This window comes from Vipera ursinii (genome assembly GCF_947247035.1).
Source record: "Vipera ursinii genome assembly, chromosome: Z".
In the NCBI taxonomy this organism is placed as follows: domain Eukaryota; kingdom Metazoa; phylum Chordata; class Lepidosauria; order Squamata; family Viperidae; genus Vipera; species Vipera ursinii.
In genome coordinates this window covers 96,419,035-96,440,514 of record NC_139517.1, presented here as the reverse complement: position 1 = coordinate 96,440,514, position 21,480 = coordinate 96,419,035, and the positions used below count along the sequence as shown (strand labels likewise).

At 35.5% G+C, this 21,480-nt stretch overlaps 1 protein-coding gene across 1 annotated transcript in view; it reads right to left on the bottom strand.

Moving 5' to 3' along the window:
- Nucleotides 1-21,480, bottom strand: part of THSD7A (thrombospondin type 1 domain containing 7A) — a gene marked incomplete at both ends in the record, with an annotated part of 206,302 nt that overhangs the window by 32,511 nt on the left and 152,311 nt on the right. The window contains 2 exon segments of the mRNA XM_083377963.1: nucleotides 1,678-1,856; nucleotides 19,857-20,120. Coding sequence (XP_083234089.1) covers nucleotides 1,678-1,856; nucleotides 19,857-20,120 — 443 coding nt within the window.

Sequence of the window (21,480 nt, the reverse complement as noted above, 5' to 3'; positions counted from 1 at the left end):
CAATGAGAGACTGAAATATGTATCTGGACCAGTCTTTAGATACTCTCTAGATCTTTTGATCTATCTAAAATTCTAATTCAACTCTAATATTGTTTGAGAATTGAAGTAAAATGAAATTTGGAAGGTATTAAGTTTACAAAGGCTAATAGGGATGAACTTTTCTAATAAAAAAATTAAATCTAAATTTATAATAAGCAATATAGTGTTCTGCCACAAGAGAGCAGTAGTGTTGTAGAAATAAACTTTAGAAGCTTCAATATGTGCCTATCTAATTGTTCATTACTTTGATATCTGGTGCATTTGATATTTGGCACATGCTTCAATTCTCAATATGAACCATGCAGTTTGAAAGTAAAAAAAAATATTTGAAATCATTCTATTAAAATATTTCTGTCTCCATACCATCTCACTTTTGGATGGCTTCAAACTTTCGCATTCAGTTGTATTTCATATTACATTCAATTACAATGTTGCTTTATTAATTTAATATTATCTTCTATACCTAGAACTAATTACATTCCCTTAAGTGGAAAATCAAATCAGGGAGCCATTTCCTTCTCAGCCTGCAAAATGTCAACACAAAGGCATTCAACAAAAGTACATGAATGGCTAACAGTGCCTCCTCTGTTTATCTCTCTCTCCTACGTGAAAGGGAATTTATGGAAATATAAACTTGGACATTTCACTTGTTGAACAATATGCAAATCAATCAACATTCAAGATGGATATAAAAGGAGATTGAGAAGATACACAGAGACGGTTTTCCCCTATTCAACTGTTTTGCACGAGGAGAAACATTATTGCCATGCTTACCGTTTTAACCATTGCTCAGGATATCTGTTACAGAACCCTAAACTAGGATCTAGTTTAGAGTTATTAAGTATAACTCTATGTTGGAAATGCTATGCTGTGTTGGAGTGAGGTTTCCTCTCTCTTTCTCTTTTACATGGATATATACACATTATTTCACATAAAAATAAATTCTGACAATTGGTTTGTGAAACCCATTAAATCATGTTTCATTGGAATGGCAGCAAAGTGATACAAAGGAGGCCTGTTTTAAATGTAATTAAATGATCATTAGATAATAGGTTCTAATGCACTATTTAATTTTATCTGCATTGAACAACAGCACCGATGACGGAAGGCATGTTTAGATGATGCATCATAAGAATAATCTCAGAAAATATTTTTACGTTGAGGTGAGAGTAATGGAAGAATACCATCATCAGATTTTATATATTAAGTAGACATATTTTGTGTATATGTTTTGTTCTTTTTGAGAGAAATCATTTTAGCTGGTCAGTTAGGCAAAACATTGATTAATCTACATGATTTGTAGCTCTAATATAAGCCAACGATACTATCTCTGTTGACATCAAAAAAGAGAAAGATATTCAAGGAAACCCTTGATGTAGGCAATAAAAATAATTGGTCCTCTATTGGATGCTCAATATAATATGATCCTATATAGTGGTGCAACCACGGCAACTTTAAGATGTGTGGACTTCAACTCCCAGAATTCCCCAGCTAGCACACTGGCTGGAGGATTCTGGAAGCTGTAGTGCATGCATCTTAAATTTGCCCAGGTTAAGAAATGTTCTTATCTAGGCATTTTAATGAGAAGCAGGTCTCATTCTTGGAAATACTGATGATGGTGTGGTAGAGTTCATTTACCTGATTCACATGATCCAGCTTAGGACAGGGCCTTCCACCATTGTAAGGCTTCTCTCGGAGCCATTTAGACCTGACTTTCACTCCACTTCCGCAGGATTTGCTACAGCGAGACCAATTGGACCACTCACTGAGTTTGCAGTCTGATGGACATGGAATGATGCAAGCCTCCTCAATGTAACCTGAGTAAAGAGAAATGGACACACAAGTTCACAATAACCAAAAGCCCTGCTGGGCCACACCTAATTGTCCATCTCATCCCACATTCTTTTTTTCCAAGTGGGTGTTTCCCATAAGCCCACAAGCCATGCATGAAAGTTACTGCTCTCTTTTGACATTGACCTTAGCCAGTGATACTCCTGTGGAACATGAAGTTTGTATTTCATTGACTAATAATTGATATTGGTCTCTGCAAGTTTGCCAGCTCCTCTTATAGTCAGCTAAATTGGTCACCCCCAGCTTATTCTCTAATGTTTTCTAGTGATCTGCATCTAACTTGGAACAGTTTCATTGGCTGATATCAGATTCTAAAATTCTAGGATATACACAATTGTTTCACCCTGTCCAATTGACAGTTTGTTTACAGCAGCCTTGCCAGTGTGATGCCCTCAGACGTGCTGGGACCACAGCTGTCAAAAATTCCCATCTTCTATGGTTTTAGGATCCAAACTGATTTGACAGGACTTTCTTAGTGAAGAAATTCCTTCATCATTAAAGCTTTATTAAAATTCAGTAGAGAAGCTGATACACACCTCTAGAGACAATGCCAAAGTAAAATCTGGGTACCTGCATGGTATCTTATTAGAATTTCTGCTCCTCCAATATCTACAATTCTGTTTTTCTGACAGCTGGAATGTAATTAACATCCTGCCTCTCATTACATCACTCCCCCTCCATTCCTCTCCATAGTTACATGTGAATAAAAATACCATCCAAGTGAGGTTGCTGCTCTACTTCTCTGCTCTTCCCACTCCAGAGAGGGTTATCAACAACATGCATTTGTCTACTCAGTTTTCTAAATGTGCTTAATCCTCTTAAAACTTAGTGAGTTTTCACACTTTGCATGCACTATTAAAACTGTAAAAAGGGACTGATCTGCTACATCCAGATAAACAGCCATCTACCCTGTGTATTAGATGAAGAATAATTCCTTTGAAGGATTAGCAAGTAATTTGCTCTAATTGACAAAATTTTAAAGGTGATGTTAATAGTACTATTAGAGACATGTTGGTGCAGAGGTTAGAATTTAGTACTGCAGGCTACTTCTGCAAGCTGCCAGCAGTTCACAAGTTTGATTCTGACCAGCTCAAGTTGACTCAGCCTTCCATCCTTCTGAGGTTGGTAAAATGAGGATGCAGATTGTTGGGGGAAATATGCTGACTCTGTAAAACTGCTCAGAGAGGGCTGTAAATCGCTGTGAAGCAGTATATAAGTCTAGGTGCTATTACTATTGCTACTAAGCTAAGCACTGGGCACTTAGGATGATCAAAGAACAACCCTGTTTTATCATGAGAGTCTAAATCCCTGTCCTTTTAGAAATGTGTATACATTTATACTCATATGTTGTTGTAGGTATGGTGTCCCCGCACAGATGATTACTTTGGACCATATTAGTAGCTAAAAGTGAACATCTGAGAAACCAAAAGGAGGTATCAGCATGTTCCAGGCAACTTCAATATTTGCTAAAGTTTAAAATATTGTTGTTCCCTGGAAATCAATTTAATATGCTTGGTTTCTAAGATGGTCACTTTTAGCTTCTCATGTGGTTTATTAGTCTATTAATAAACTAATAATTCAACAACAAATTTTGAGTATCAATTTGCAGAGGAAAAAATGGACTGGACTGTCCAGCTTCAAATTCTTTTTACGTGCACTCTGGGTTGAGGAGATATAACAACATTTTCTCATGGGTGAAAATTTATTCCATAGAGTTTAGATATCTAATTATCATCTGCTGCACTACTTTTTTTCCCTTAGGAAGTGCTCAATGATCTTTTCACATGCCCAAATGGTCATATGAGCAGCTTTTATTAGTTGATGACATTTCAACTGATGAACATTGTCATCAAAGGAACAGGGATCTATCTTGCTTTAATTCAGCATGTGACAAAATCCTGTATTTATTTATTTTAAAAAGGAGGAGTTTTAATTTTAACTACGTAGGTGCTGCTTTTAGGCAACCAATGAAGCAGTTTTGCTCATTGAATCTCACAAAAAATCTCTCTGAAAAGTGACATGAAAATTGTTTTCTACTTTGGAAAATTGCTTAAATAAATAATATGAAGCAAATATATGTCATTCTGCACTTCTTAACACTTGGCTGTTAATTCATGCATGTTAAATATGCCCCATGTGATTTAAGCTCTACTCTTTGAGAACTTCTGTAGAAACTCTAAGGTGCCTGCTACTGCAGTAAAAGAACTAGAGCAGTCCTGAAATTTGCACTGCAATTTCTGAAACATTTTCTTCTGATGAGAAGGGAACTTCTATTTTAGTCTCAGAGAGTTTAGTAATCTTATTTCAGATTTCTCTTGATGGTGTTTTTGAAATTACTTAATTATTGGAAGTTTGGATGCTACTGTTGCTGCATCTTTTCACAAATCTTAAAACTTCCCAGGTTATCCCTACCTCTTACTCTTTAAAAAAAGTCTGGTGGCTTTAACTGAAGCAAGGGAAGGCAGAAAGGCAGCAGATTGCTGGAGAAAATATTGCACAGAGAAAGGCAGCATGTTCACATACACACCTTCCACCCATGAGAATGTCATTTTAATTTTCTTCTCCTTTAAAATATGTTTCACTAGCAAATTCTCTTTTTATCAGTCTGAATAAGGACTGTAGAAAAAATGCTGAATTTTCTCAATGGCCTTCAAAAGGCCCGCTGGCATAGAAATGTTGATTAACAACTACTTGGTTGGGAACAACACAAAATGACGCATGGCCGTCCTTGGGCTGGATAGCGGGCACATGTAATTGTAGGTCAGCAGGACCACAGAAAGAGAATGAAAATGCAGCCAGAAGCCTTGAATTGAAACAGATGCTCACTCCTCCAAACAACATCATGATCAAATCCAGAGAAAGGCATTCAGAAGGATTATTAACTTAGATTAACAAAGAGCTCATCTAATCTGCCGGTACACAATAATCTATTTCAAACCTGAAGCAGCTGATGATAGAAAACAATGTTGCGGGTCACCCACTTAAGTTCCAATTTTACGAAACAAAGGTCTTCTACGAAAAAGGAATTCAATTGGAAAAATCCAGCAAGAACACTTCTGTTCTTAAGGCAATGGGAAAAAAAATCTCTATGGGCTTCTAGAAGTCAAAACTGAACTGAATTCTAAATAGGCTAAACTATTTTCAATTGTTTTTACTTTTCCTGTTCATTACGAGACTATTAATAAATCTCATATTATCATCCATTTTTTCCCTGGAAGCTAATATTCTACATAAAGCTGAGGGAGATGATGAGTTCAACTGCATCTTGGGCACAAAGTGAACTTGAAGGCAGATGATGGCAAATTTCTGAAAATCTTGTCAAGAAAACTGTAGGGACATGTCCCAGACTCCCAGTAGTCATCCGGAGTCAACACTGACTCAAAGACATAGACAGACACACACACACACACAAATCTTCCTTACACTTCTCACACAATCCTGTGTTCCATTTACATTGATCTGACTAGCTAGCCTTCAAGTCTTACATGAATGCCATTATTATTATTATTATTATTATTATTATTATTATTATTATTATTATTATTATTATTATTGTTATTGTTATTATTGGGGTGGTTTTTTTGTAAAATCCAAGGTGTAGAAAATTCAGGAGGGAGGAAAGAACTTAGATCTTACCTATCCTTTTATTAAAAAAGGAGCAATATAACAAAATGGTATTTGTAGTCCATGAGATATGGAAGGTACTAATAAAGGAAGGCTACCCTACTTACTTCAGGATCATAGTCTAATATGCCAACAGTAGTCAGGTGGAATTTGTAGAGCTGTATACCAAACCTACAATCATAACAACAGTTTTTGGTGACTTTAGGATAGGTGGACCTCAACTCCCAGATCTCCTCAGCTAACATGCTGGCTGGGGAATTCTAAGAGTTGACGTCAACACATCTTAAAGTTGTCAAGGTTCAAAAACATTGGTTTAAATGACTACTCCTATAAACTGAAATAAATAGACTGTAGGGGAAATACATGGAATCCCATCCATGTATATAAGTTACAGGAGGATGAAGGTGAAAAACTATATACCCATGAAGACTGAAAAATCAGTATATATCAATTATCTCCTTAGGCTTATTTGTGTTAGCTAAATCTGCACTATTCAAAAAAAGAAGAAGGCTCAACATAACACAGTAGCAGGAATTTGCACAGATTTGGCATCTCTCTACATAATTGCTTAACTGAAGCATTACATGTTCTGTTTGAGTCTCGCAGCCTCTGCAGGATACATCTCAAATGTTTTGCTTCAAACATTGTCACAGACCAGAGCCCACTCAGTTTCCTATGCAAAGCTTCCAGCTGTTTTAAATTTCTTTCTATTTTTTGTCTGCTTCTTTTTCATTTCTCTGGTGCCTAAGTTAGAACCTGCCAACAGGTATTTCTTTTCCCTGTGTGCTTATCTTGCTTGTTGAGAAATTGATCCATCTGTTGCATTAATTACCATAGTGTTGCCATTCCAGACTTAGATTAACCTGATCATTGATTGGAAAATGGAAGACAAGGCCACATACAGTACTCAAAAGAAAAGGACAAACCAAGTTTCCATGCTAATGATTAGATTTGCTGTTTTCTCAAGAAGGAGGCCTTCCTCATGAGAGGATTACATAGATCTACTTTTGTCCTGTGATTAACAAGAGCAATCAGGAGCCAGAAAGCCAGATGTCTGGCAGTAAAGAAATGCATTTTAAAAAAAAGTCAACATGGGACAGTGCTATATGACAGCAAATGTTCTGGGCAAGGACAAAAGACACACACTAAATAAATAAAATAATAATTCTACGATTTGTAGTGACTTCTAATAAATATTAATTTTTGTTGCAGTTCTAATGCATCATCATAAAACTGTCTCATTAAACAGATTTGAAGAACAATGATACATATTAAATACTGAGTTTTGACATTTTATTTAGTGACAAGCTAACCATGTTTATAATTCAGGGCCAAATCCTACTTACTAGAGTCCTTCATATTTGTTTAGAAAATCTTTTGGCCTTTGACAAAGGCAGATTTTAATGCCTTGTTTGAAACAATTAAAATGATTTGTTTGTGGTGAAATTCCAAAAGGCTCTCCACACATAACTTCTTGTCCTTGTATTTTTTATCAGGAATTGACTGCTAGGTAACAATACAATCTTCTATGGATCTCTGACAGTCAAAAAGCTGCACAAAGTGGATAGACCCTGTAATCCTATGGGCAAATGTATGCAAGACCAATTTTTTCCTAAAAATAAAAGTGAAAGAAACACATACACACCTCCCCTTAAAATAAATTAACTCTCCATTTCTGTCCTTCTTCAAAAAGAATTTGAGAGGAAATTCTCAACACTCCCAAATGTCCAGTTTGATTTTCTTCCTTTCAACTTCAGCAGGGCATCCAGCAGGATTGTGATGCACACACAAAAAAGAATAGGGATTTCATCATGTGGTTGTGACTACCATCTTGACTTTTTGAAGCTCCTGCAGAAACCTTTTGGTATGTTTCAGAGATTTTGGACCAATTCTCATTAGCTTGAACCCATATAGTTCAATCAAGGGATTGTTTAAATAGGGATTATGCAGACTGTTAAGACTGGGATTGGTTCCTTAAGCAAACCAGCATTGGGCTTCATAATAAAGAACACTAGAGCATCAAATAGTAATATGATGCTTATATTGGACATCATGATAAATTTGGGCTGCTGCAAAATTGCTTATGTTTTTATTGCTGTACAAAGTACATCTAACTCTGAACTTTCTGATCTAAATTTCGTACATTTGGTGAATTACCATACATCTCTCATTCTTTGGGCAAATGTCTTTCCACATTTATGCTGAAAATATACTGTACATATGCAACCACAGAAACAAAGAAAAACAAGCTAAAATAAAGGACAGACAGAAAGAGAGTCAGAGATAGATCAGAAGTATCAGAGAAGTACACATGCAAAGAGGTCTGCTTAACAGAGGGAAAAGTTTAATTTAAATGGAATATTAATCAGTTAAAAAATCAGCCATAATAGAGGAAAAAAGGATGGTTTATAAAGACCAAGAAGATTTTGAAAGAAAAAACTATATCCCCAACTCTAAAATAAGCCAATCAGTTTCTATACAAAGTAATTTTAACTATTCTTGAGGAAATGAACTGTGCTAGGTATCACTATAAAAATATAATTCATTCAGGAAAGTAAGGGATACTTGGGATGTGATAAGACAGATACCCACCTGTCTGTTCTATTTATGTATGTAAAGATATGTGTGTCTATGTGTGTGTGAATACTTTAGATCAGCAGTCCCCAACCTTGTGCTACAGCCCTCTACTGACCCTTCAGCAGTTCAGAACCAGACCGTGGAAGTGGTGGCTGAATGCACACATCCCCCACTTGTGCAAGAAGCAGGTGAGTGCGTGTGCTCCATATTCACAAGCACCAGGTATGGGTGCTTGCCACTTGTGCAAATGGAGCTGTGTGTGTGTGTGCGCTTGCCCACCAATCATATGTAACCATCCCTTCTCCCCAACTCCACTGGTCCCAGTGGTAGGATTCAAATAGGTGAACAACTGGTTCTCTGTGTGGATGTCGCCTCCAGAAGCCCATTCTGGGCCTGGGCAACAAAAAAATAGCTACCGGTTCTGCTGAAGTGGTGCAAACTGGCTGATTCCCACCACTGGTTGGTCCACAAAGCCAGAAATGATGGGGAACTCTGTGTTAGATGAAAAAAGCAAGCAGTGTGTTTGGAAGCTTGGAATTAACTGCTTAAAATAATGGAGTGCATTAAGACAAGAAGAAAAGGAGGTATATTTTTAAATAGTAGCTGCACACTCACTCAGTAGGAAACATGGTAAAATTCACGTGCCTGCCTTTGATACATTTTACATGTCCTTGACAATAATAAGGCAGAGACGATTCAGAACCTACAAAAGAGCATCTCAAATGAGTATCATTTCATGTAATTTAGACAGTAACTATGAAGTATTTTATATTTCATCATTCACTATTATTCTTTCCCCTAATGAAGCTGGATAGGATCAAAAGAAAGGCTCATCTTATCAGCAGTGTCTAATAGAAAATCAAAGGTCAATAGTAATTATCCTAGTACATTGAAGAGATAATTTTCTAAATAACAAAAATAAAAAATTGAAAAAGTAGATGTTAACCTTTCCACAGGAAAACAAAACATCACTCTGTTGTTTTATCTTTTGTGTCTTTTATATCACTCCTACATCAAAGGCAAACCTGGGCACTGTAAATAAAATTATAGTACAAACATAATCATATATAAAGCTGGACACATTCTGAAAAGACACAGCAGCCTTATAAAGAACAATTGAAACCCACTCATATGAACAAAGATTTATAGAAATATAAGGTAGAAATTATGGAACTCCACACAGAAGATACTGATCTTCTGCCTTTTCCAGGTTTTTAGACAAGGATACCACTTCTTTTATTTTCTTTGACTTTCAAAGGTATTTACAATCCACCTGACAATATTTGTATTCATGAGTCTGTCACAAGAGCCCACAAAATGATGAATTGAACTGTGCCATGTCTTTTATCTTGTTCTTGAGATTAGCCTCCAAGGCTTCAACGGCATACAGCAACTGATCTTCTGCATCAGCAATTTTGTCTCTTCTTTTCTGAAGAGAGGCTACCCTAGTTTTTCATGCTGGTAGACAAGTCATAGGTTATGACACCTGGAGGAATTAGAAGGGGTAACACCAGACAAAATGGCAACAGAATCTCTCTTGTGAATTAAAATATTAGAATATGGTGTCAACCAAGTCTGCCATAATAAATATAGCACTTTTTGACAAAACCTTTTTGAAATGGTCTAAACAACTAGTGTTCTTAAGCACATGGATATATTGTGTTTTTTCTCTCCATTTCCCCCAGTTTGGCTGTTTCCAGGCATGCTAAAAGTTGTATCTCCAAGATTTTACCACTTCTGATTGCTGTGCTAGGAATTTTGAAAATAATATGGAATATTTTATTTATTTATTTTTTATTTTAATTCCATTTATATCCTGCCCTTCTCCGAAGACTCAGGGCGGCTTACAAGCTTAGCAGTAGCCTTCATTCTATGTATATGCCTGCTTATTAGGGCTTTCGCCCCCCCCCCAGCGGCATTATTTTTTTCTGTGTTTTATTCTTGCCCTGTACACCGCCCTGAGTCCTCCGGGAGAAGGGCGGTATAGAAATATTAATAAATTAAATTAAATTAAATTATTACAAAGTCAGCTTAATTGCCCCCAACAATCTGGGTCCTCATTTTACCTACCTCGGAAGGATGGAAGGCTGAGTCAACCTTGAGCATGGTGGGATGCGAACCTGCACTAATTGCAGGCAGCTGGTGTTACTTAAGGAGGCAATAAGGAAATAAGGAAATAAATATATACTAGCTTTGGAGGGATATATATTTAAAATAGTATGTCATTTCTTATGCATCTTTACTCTTGCTCTCCTTTCTTTTTCTGTTTTTTTTATTGTTTTATCTATTTCTTAAGAAATGTAAAAGTGTGAGATAGCTTATACAAAAAAAATAGAGTTAAATTTGTAAATGTAAATGTAATTATTTTTTTGAGAAAATCTTCACTAGTAAGAATATCTAGAATTTGGTGGGAGAAATAAACTAAAATAAGGATTGTAACAGGATTTATGATAAGGCAACCAGAATGATGGAATAGAAAAAAAATATTATACTGATAGAAAGAGGAAATCAGCTAATATTATTATTTGGAATATGGATTATAGAAATTAATTGTTAATGATTGTTTTACAAATGTAACCCAGCCAACACACTGTTCACCAATTATTAAGTGATTTATGTTTTTTTAAATTAATAAAATATATTACAAAAAATAAAGATAATAGAGTAGTAACTTTCATTGTTTATTTTTCCTTCCAACTTGCCCAATTTTTTATTTACAATGAAATATGACCATGTCATTTCAACTAAACTCATTCCATGTCACAATATCATGGTCAGTTTTACTTTTTGTGTTCTAATGATGATTTACTGTGGATTCAGCACTATTTCATGCAGGGCTTTTTTTCTCATAGAACATTCAGAACGGCATTCTAGCATCTTTTTTTTTTTTTGCAAAAAAACCCCCAAAAAGCTTTTGCACAAGCTGTGCTGCTATTGGCTTTCGAAACCTATTGCAACCTTGGCTCTTTTATGACTCGTGGACTTCAACTCCCAGAATTCCTGAGTCAGCTAGGCTATTAGCTTTCGAAAGCCAATAGGAATTGCTGCTGAGCACGCCAAAAGACCCAGCCGGCAAATGTTGCACAGGCAAGTTGCAGCGAAGGCAGGAACTTTGCACTCCTCCCAGCTCCCCAACTACACCATCTGAACTAGGTAAGTAAGATAGTATTTGCAAATAGGATATCCAAGTATGACTCAAGGAATTTTCCCTGTATGGAGAGAGTAGTGGTTTGTTTCACTTTTTTTACTTTTCAAATTGCTGTAGGGAAGAAATGATGATTACAAAAAGGCAGGAAGTTATTTTTATTAGGAAGAATTCATTTATCCCATGCTAGATCTTTGGGAGCTTAGTACCACCAGCACATAATATTTGCTTTTCTGAAAGTTCATTCAAATTCAATTCCTGATAGGGGCATTTGAAAAAAAAATATTAAATTTATATGCTGACTATCTCACCAGGATGACTCTGAAGTCAACTATGAATCCATGCACAGTGGGGCCATTAAGCCCATTTTTTCCACTTTATCAAAAAGGAGACTATGATTTACCTTATCAAATCCCTTTAAATTAACTTCAGCCCTTATAATTGCTAGCAACCCTGGCTGTCAACTATAATGAGAGGCTATTGTATTGTGAAAAAAAGGAAAAATCTGTGTTGAATTGCTTTAACACACTGCATTTAAAAGTTGATATCTCCAAAAAGAAAAAAGAAAAAAAAACCTCACAAAGCAAAATAACAGAAGGAAAAGTCCAAGAAACAGAAATGGTTCATCCAACGGAAAAGTGAATCATACGTTAGCTCAGAAGAAATAAAATTTTGGAAACAAAAACAACAAAGAACAACAGATTTGTTCCAGGTTCAAACAAGCCACATTAAAAAAAATGAAAGACACCAACTCAGCCCTAAGTGTCAGCTGACGTTATGTGTCAGGAAGTGTTCCCAAAACCACATTAAGTCCTTGCATAGATCTTCCATATTCTTTGTACATTTCAGTTAAGAATCTCATCTCTTTCTCTCTCTCACTCACTCACTTTTCCCATATCTTCTATTTTGAAAATGCTGGAACCATTCATGGTCACACATACATGCACATACATGTAGTTGTGGGTGTGTATGCACTTCTGTGTATTAAGCCTGATAACAACTCTGGCAAGAAAGGTTCAGCTTCTCTTCAATTATATAATCAATTTACACTGCTTTATCAACTCTGCTATATCATATTATATCAGCTCAATTACAATTCCAACTTTTTATAAAAAAATAATCAATGTTTTCACTTTTTCTGAACAAGCATACCTCTACAAGCATAAAAAAGTCAATGTCAGCTAGAAAAAGTTAGTTGTCTAATGCATTAAAATGAAAAGATGGATGGATGTTCTAGAGGATAGGCTGTCAGATGTTTATACAGATGTATATTCTTAGAACTTAGAAAGAGATAGTACATAAACAGAGATCACAGAAGAAAACAATCTGGTTTTAGAATCTGGTATCTCTGGTTGCTAAGCAAGAAAATGCCATTTATAGCTGAATGTCTAAAATCCTTCATGCTTATCCAATTGTCTACCTTAAATTTAAGGCACTTATTATAATGCCATAAACAGGCTTTTCAAATGTGAAATTTGAAAATGTGTTCCCAGATACCTAGGAATTCTAGGAATTGCAGTCCCAATATACCAAATTGAGGAAGCTACAAACATTGAACGAATTAAGGGGTAATTTTCATTGGTTAGATTCATTTATTATTCATTTATTGTTATAGAAATGGCTAGTTATAATGTTATAGAAAAGTAAAAAGTTGAGGTTCAATGTTAATGCTTCCTTTTACTCCTGCAACAGAGGAAGTCAGGTCAGTGCCTTTTCTTTTTTCCTTCTCCTCTCACTTTTCCCTTTTTCTCTCACCCTTTGCTCGCAAAATCCCCCCTCCACTCACTCACACTTTGCTCACAAAAGCCTCCAGTCACTCCATCTCTTTCAAAGGCACCTTGTTCAGTCTCTCCCCCACTGACTCCATCTCTTTCAAAGGCCTCTTGCTCACTCGCTCACTTACTGCCCCGTCGCTTCCAAATGCCATTTGCTCATTCACACACTCACTTACTGCTTCCAAATGCCATTTGCTCATTTACTCACTGCCCTGTCACTTCTAAACGCTTTCAAATGCTACTTGCTCGCTCACTTATTGCGTTTGGAAGCAACGGGGCAGTAAGTGAAAGAGTGCTGGGGCCAGAGGCCGTCAGCTGTTCAGCGCCGGAGACCGCTGCCACGAGGAACACAACCCTGGGTCGGGGTTCGGAGCAGCTCGGGGTGGGGGCTCAGCATGGGCTGTGACGTAGCAACTGCAGGGAGGGGAATCCCCACGGCGGCTGTGGGAAGGAGAATCCCCATGGCCTGCGGCTCCAAGCTGCAGGGGCGGGGGTGGAAAGGACAGGTGGCGACGCCATAGCAAGAGGGGGTTCTTACAGACACTGGCATCGCTCCCAGTGACAGCACCTCTGAGTTCTGGCACCTTTTTTTAAGAAAAAAAAGCACTGAATTCATGTATGATAATATTGATATTGGAAGTCTTATCAGATTTGCATGATGAAGATGCACTGAATTTTTTTTTTTTAAAAAAATCCTGCTAGATCTCAATTGTACTATGAAGAAAAGAAATTGCATTCTTTTTAACAAAACTCTTACATCAACTGCCTAGAAGAGGACAATCAAGAAAGACAGAGAGAAAGAAAGAAAGAAAGAAAGAAAGAAAGAAAGAAAGAAAGAAAGAAAGAAAGAAAGAAAGAAAGGAAGGAAGGAAGGAAGGAAGGAAGGAAGGAAGGAGGGAGGGAGGGAGGGAGGGAGGAAGGAAGGAAGGAAGGAAGGAGACAAAGATGATATGATAATATTCTTACTGCATATTTTATATTCTATGCTTTTTTAGAGACTTGTTCCACTGGTTCCAATAAAACTTTCGTTTAATTAATAGCATTGTGGGACACAGGAAAAAGGAATTGTTTAACTGAATATTCAGGTACACTGTACTAGCTTCAGTTCTGGTTCATTGTGTATTTAATTTAATCAATAACTTTATAAAATATTTGAAATGGCTAACAGCAGAATACATAATTTTAAAAACAACTGGGTAAATAATTTTACATATTGGGTAGGGTATAGTGCAAAGCAAACAACTAAAATATATTTTATTTTATTTTGCCTTCCTGTCTCATAGCCTTGGGATAGTATATTAAAAGACATTTTAAAATGTTAAAAATACACAACGTAAACTAGTGTTGCCTGCAACTATATGGAATCATTTATAGCCTCCAAAAGTTATTACTAAAAGCACAAGCAATAAAATAAGAAATCCACATGGATATTCCCAACAGCTGCTCTGGAAACATTTTCCGATACTCTAATCTCTTGCTTAAGCCTTGCAACCATACAAAACTGTGTAGACTCAGCACAAATCAATGTATTTCATTTAATTAATGCTAAAGGGGAAAATAATCTCATACTAATAAGGCAGCTGAGAAGCCATTCTGGACTGGTTGAATGTGCCTAAGGCCTTAAAAACAGACTGACACAAATTAAGAAGGGCATTATGACCTGTAAAAACATTAAATCATACTGTTGCATCAAAGTGAGGACCATGAAAAGATTTACAAGAGAAGATACACCTAATTCCCAATTGCTCTATTAAACATCATGATCTTGGATTACAGTGATAAAAGAGTGTCTGGTATCATTTGTTTCTAAAACAATAGAAACATCTGTAAGGCTGCTAGAATAGTTTTTACCTGCCATGGCAACATAATTATCAACAGAAACCTAAAGTATGATTTCACAGAGAAAATGACTTATTATATACTGGGCTGATTCATTTATCAGGTCAATCATGTTTTAACTATTGTTTTTTGCACCCATCAAATAATTTCAAAAACATGTTTAGATCTGAACTGAAATTATTTACCTTGATTTATACTCTGGATAAACCAAGGTTAACTTTAGAGAATAATGTCTGGTGGGTTGGGGTGTGGGGAAGAACTGTGGAATTTGTAATGTATTGGGATTTTTACTTGAACTGTTTCATGTGTCTGTTTGAATGCTGCTTAAGGTTGCTCAATGGTGTGTCTGTGTAATGGTTACTGACTGAGCCAGACTTGCTGTCTCCAAGATGATCATTGGATGATTTGGGGTGGGAATGGGTTCCTTTAAGCCTATTGGCCGCCACCTGGTGGCCAACCATATAAGTAGCTGCACAGCAGCCTCTGTTTCAGTTCTGTTCCTCTTTGAACCTTCTGTCTCGCTTATTGCCTGCCAAGAACCAGCTACACAACAGAATTGTTCAATATCTGAAACACAGAACCTCAAAGATGGGCAAGGGAAACTTATCTTAAAAGATTGCAGTTCAAGAGAATGCAAAAATCACACATAAATTTCAGTGGAAATAGTATGCTTCTAAGCAGAAGTTCATGGCAGATGCAGCAGCAGACTAGTTAAAAAAAGGAAGAATAATTTTAACAATCAGATTCTTCTTTATGGGTGCATAGCCAAGAAGGCAATAAAGTAATAATGGCCCACTTCATTAGCAGTTCGTCAGATTTACTGCATGCTTGCTTTGTCATAGCTTTGGAAAATGCCATCTAGGTTACCAAGTTCAAATCCTGGCTTAGGATAGGCATTCAAAGTAAGTCATCCTAGCAATTAACTGTCTGGCTTCTACATGACCACATCAAATGAAGAGAAGCCCACCACCGCTCTAGATAGTTGATTCAATGGTTGACCTGTTCTTACTGTTAGGATTTTTTCCCTTTGTTCCTGCAATTAAAATCCATCTTTTTATTACCTGAATTCATTAATCCTTTCCTGCATTGAAATAGTTCATTTTGCTGTTGCCAGCACTGTCTCAAGGATAAGTATATCAAGTTCATCAAAATAGCAGATAAAATATCACCACACAAAGATTTAAGTGCCATGTGGACCCTCATTTCAGTTAATTCCTGTGGTACAGGATAAAAAACAATCTATTCAAGATCTTCAGCCTCTGAATTTGAAGCCACAAACTGATACATCATACAATTTAAGGCCCTTTTAGTCTTCAATTCCAACACTGTCCCCAAAATGACATGGCTATATAGAAATTGAAATGACAAATCATGCAAGCAGCTGACAGTGTTTTGTCTATATTACAAAATAAATGAACAAAAAGAATACTATGCCGTATTCTCAAGTGTTCAAATCAATATTTAATAGAAATACTGGCTTTCTACTGCTAAAATTGTCACTGACAACACTAGTAGAAAAAAAGAGTCTTGAATAAATCATTAGGGAGTCAAATATAAAGATTCCACTGAAAATAGTTATCAATTGATGATAATAGAATATATACTAATCTCATGTGCTATCTTATTTGAGATCTATAGGATATTTGTTATATTTGGTTTAATGCTTTTTATATCTGCAGTGGAAGATGGAGGTTGGTCGCAATTGTATGTATGGAAAGCATATGATAATATGTACTGTTGGGCTGCTATTTTTTCTAAAGGACCATCGTTAATCCATTACTATTACTGGAAGTATAAATTGCCTATGCAATCTGAATAGCCTTATGCCCGCCTACGATACAGGGCAGAGAAACTTCAGAGAAACCTCAGTTATTTGTGCTCTGATAATCACAGGGACTGGGCTATCTTTCAAAAGATTATGGACATGTCAATTAGTTTTGAGTAGAACTGAGAGACCATAAACTAAGTATGGGCAAAATGAATAAAACTCATCATTCTTGCCATCTTCAAGGTCTCCTAGTTGATTTCCCTGTGCTATTCAATAGTTAGGCAGTAACCTTTACATTTTTTTTCATAGGTCAGGACAAAGTATTTATAAGGTTATCTCTGTTCACAGACACAAGCTTTATATTTTGTTCTGATTTCCACTGAAATATCTAAAGGCTGGCAATAAAAATTGTAAGTAGTGAATTGCCATTCATAAATAAGACAGGAATATGAAGGCGGAATGATTGAAAAAAAAGGGTGGGTGGGTGTGGAGGCAACTAATTTGCCCAGGTAGGATAGGCTAAATATTATGCTTCATATAAAGTGTATATGAAGGCTTTGAGGTACTTCAAAAGCAAAAGGTACTTTTCTAAATTTAGCACCTCTCTACATCTCCTTAAACCAAGTACATCTTTTCTTAGGGGTACAAGATCATAAGAAAAGGCACAGCTACTTTTAAGAATGGAAGACAAATACTACATTCATACCCTGAAACAATTTTTTGCCTTCAAATCTCATTTTATGCATACTCTTAACACATGCTATCAGTACATACTATCAGTGCCACACTAATGTTCACAAAAAAATAAGGACATAAATGATATAATTAATTCACAGAAAGGAATCATGTATAATGTTACTGTGACTATTTGTACAGCATACTTTAAAAATTCACAAGGCAATGTCATTTGGAAGTTTGTTTTGAAATGCACCCACATTCAGTACATACTTTGAACAATTTTTAAGTATTATATTTACATTTATTTGAAGTATAGATTAAAAACTAAAAAATGTGCAAAATTAGGATTTAACAAGTGATGATTTTAAAGTTCATTCCAAGTGGCAAAGACATCAAACATATGCCTATAATAGAGCATTTATCTGCCTATCAAACAGATATTTGTACTAAAAAGAACTTGGTTACAGAATGAAGAATATTCAAGAGATCCACCATTCACCACCATTCATTTGAGAAACTGAAATACATCTGTAATGTCTAAATAGGATAAATGATTAGCCCAGCATAACGGCTTGGAGGGAAGTTTGCAACCTGAGGTCCTAGATCTCTACAAATTTTGACTATGACCTCCAAAGACCTCCAGAACATTATTAAATTGTGTTTTTATAAAGGTATTTAGTTATGGCTGAATGGCAGTTACAGTTTACATTGCCAAGAATAAGTAGTAATTATATTAAATATATTTAATTTTTATTAAATAAAGTGTAAATGACATGAAATTAGATTTAGTCCTAGCTATATCCACCACTGTTTTGCAATGTTATCTCACAAAAAACAGATTACTAGCTAAGTGGAGTCTAAAGCCTAAAAAAGTTGGGCATCTCTCTTATCCCTAGACACTATGAAAACCAGCATTATTTATATGTAAAAGGTAAAATGTTAAATTTCTGGTATTCAAAGAGGGCATTTGAAAATATACTAGGAATTGTATCATTTACAAAAATGATATGCATACAACGCTCAACTTGAGTTTCCTTTGTCTACTCCAACATTCAGTGTAGAAGATTTCACATTATAGTTAATGAGTAGCATCCATCCAAAGCTATCTTTCCCTGATTTATAATTGTTGGTAAAGTACATCATCTAAAAATATTTATTTATTTAGAGATCTTAAATCTTGCTTTCTTCATTTTTACTGATTTATATCATTTTGCAACATTTCTCTGGATCATTTTAAATAAAGGATAAAGAGCAATTGACAGACTAAATAAAACATAAAACCATACAATAAAAAAGACATTCAGACATAATAGAAAAACAAAAGTCTCAACAACTTCCAGTGACATAATTTTTTTAAAAAAAAGCCTGGGTCCATAATCAGTTCTCAAGGAAGATGCTGAGGGTTTATAGCAGGGAAGCTTTTCTTTAAGATGCATATTACTAGTCCCTTTCCGTGATTACTTACCAAACATGGTTTTTAATAAACTATACTCAGATCAGAGACTTTGAAGACGCTATTAAGGCATGGATAGCTTAATTCCTTTTCAGGAAATTAAGACTTGATGGAATAGAAGCAGTCAATTTTAAAACTTGGCCTAAACATTAACTAGAAGCTAGTGCATTAGTTCAAGTGTGGATGAGAAGTAGTTAAAATGATCCTGCCTCTATCAATACTTTGATGGCCCTATTCAGAATCAGCAGACATTTCTGAAATCTCCCACTCACAAAACACAGTGAAATATTCTGAAAAAGAAGATTGTCAAACTATCCAGCTTGGTAGTAAAAGGTCCTTTCAATCTAAAGAGGCATCTGAACATCTAAGAGTAATGCTGGATCAATAACCCATACCAGATAACAAACCTAATCCATTGGGGGAGTGTACATCTCTCAAAAATATGCTGTAAGCAGCTTATGGATATAAGAATTTTTAAAAGGCACACACTCCATAAACTAATAGCTGAATAATGGAAATTAATAAAAACAGCATTATAACAGAAAAATAGCAAAGACATTGGAACAAAGCTGGAATCATCTGATTCCAAAAAATACAACTTTGGAGAATGAAATGATTTTGAGGCTCCAAAAATGTGACATCACTAGAAAAGTAATGGATTATTACATTATTACACTGACATTACAGCCCATTGAAATAAACTCAAAGTGACACCAAACTGAAAGTTCATTTATTTCAATGAAACTATATACCAATTAATCTAGATCTAGTTCTGTAACTCCAAACTTTCAGGGGTTTCTGAAGGAATCTGCAAGCTTTAGCCTTAGATTTTGAAGACATCATTGTTCTCCTGCTACACACACACACACACACACACACACACACACACAGAGAGAGAGAGAGAGAGAGAGAGAGAGAGAGAGAGAGAGAGAGAGAGATCATGACATAATCTAGTCTTTGTTAGATATAAATGAAACTTTCGCCTTTCAACTAATTAAATAAGAAACGGTTTAGTACCATAATACTCGTAAACTAAAATACATTAGAGCTACTATAAAATTGAATATAGAAGAAATTCATAGAAGAGAACAATATTATTTTAAATACCATGACTGTTGCACCGGGAGGTTTCAACAAGTCTATTGCTTTGATCATAGCAAGCCATGGCTTGATAACGGTAGCCTTGTCCACACTCTTTGATATCTCCTTGAACTTTCATTCCCATAAGTATGTCCACTTTGCCTTCAGGTAATATACAGTCTGACCAGTTCCCAACTGGTTGGGCATTGTATTTGTCACACTGGCAGAATTGGGTCTCAATGAGTGGGTACAGTTGAGGATTTTTACATTTCTCTTTCTTCTTACTTTTCCCTGAAATAGAGAGAAAGAGTTTCAGAAAGTGTTTTCTTGACTCTGACATAAAATTTGGTTCATGCCCTAAATGAATGTATGTGGGAAAATACATTGCTGATTGGACAGATTGAATATATTTACTTTGAAGTATAACAGGCTGTTATCAAGTTTTAAAACAATAATAAAACATTTTTTTCTAGTGAACAAGTTGAGATTTTCTGTGAATCACCTAACTCCCAGTCTGAGTTGGTGCTGAACTAAAAATTAAAATAGGCAGAGTTAGGTCAGGTCTACTTTTCTCAGCTCAGCAAATCTCAGTAATAAATCCCAGTTCAGCTTTCATATCCGCAATCAAATGAGTAGTGATGAACTTACTATAGAATAGCATAACAGAGTTGGAAGGGACCTTGGAGGTCTTCTAGTCCAATCTCTGGGCAAAATCATCAGACTGGAGAGATTACAAGCCATGTCACCTTATGCATAAGATGTATACACAATGAGCTGTGTGTGAATTCTGACTATAAAGTACCTATATTAAGTTTTAATGTTAATTCTGATACACATATTTGAAATTTAGAATAATTTGAGACCTTTTATGTGAATTTTCAAGAATGGGGAATAATTGATAATATCATTGATAATATCATGTTCCTTAGCAATATTCCTTCCATCTATTCCCGGAATAATGTTATCAATTGAACTTCCGATGAAAGATATATTTTGTTGCTTGTGCTACATTTCCTTTAGCCTTAATTAGGTACTCAACATTCCAACTTAACCTACAATTCCATGATCCTACGCCCTGTGTGAGTGTTCACATAAATACAAAACTGTTGTTTGTTGTTTTCTGCTTACTGGTATTGGTTTTCATCACTTCTACAGAAGTTGTGGCAAAAGTATCTTTAAAATGTGTTTATGTCAATTTTTCCTCATATAAATCTAAGTATTAAATCACTTTTCAATTTATTGCTATTTCCACTGACACACATGTAATATTTTTGAACATACTAATTTTATGTGATGTAAAAAGATTCAGCTTGAAAAGTCAGCATGATTACATTTGCTCACATGCAAGAGGATGAGTAAATATACCATTGCTAAACTCAGCTTTGATTAAATTTGAAAGTTCTTTAAAATGAACAATAACATACTTTGTAGAAAGCATCCTGGGCTATTAATTGATCAGCCTTTGTTTGGCTTACTGAATAATGCCAAATTCTCTAGCAGAAATATTTCTTTCATTGCTTTATTTTGCAGTTTGGATTATGTAGAATTTTCCTAAATTAAATTTATTCAAGCTATCGGTCCTTGGCTAATATGATATAGGCATTCAATGCTACAACTAATTATTAGGTTATCAATATTTCTGTTATTCAAA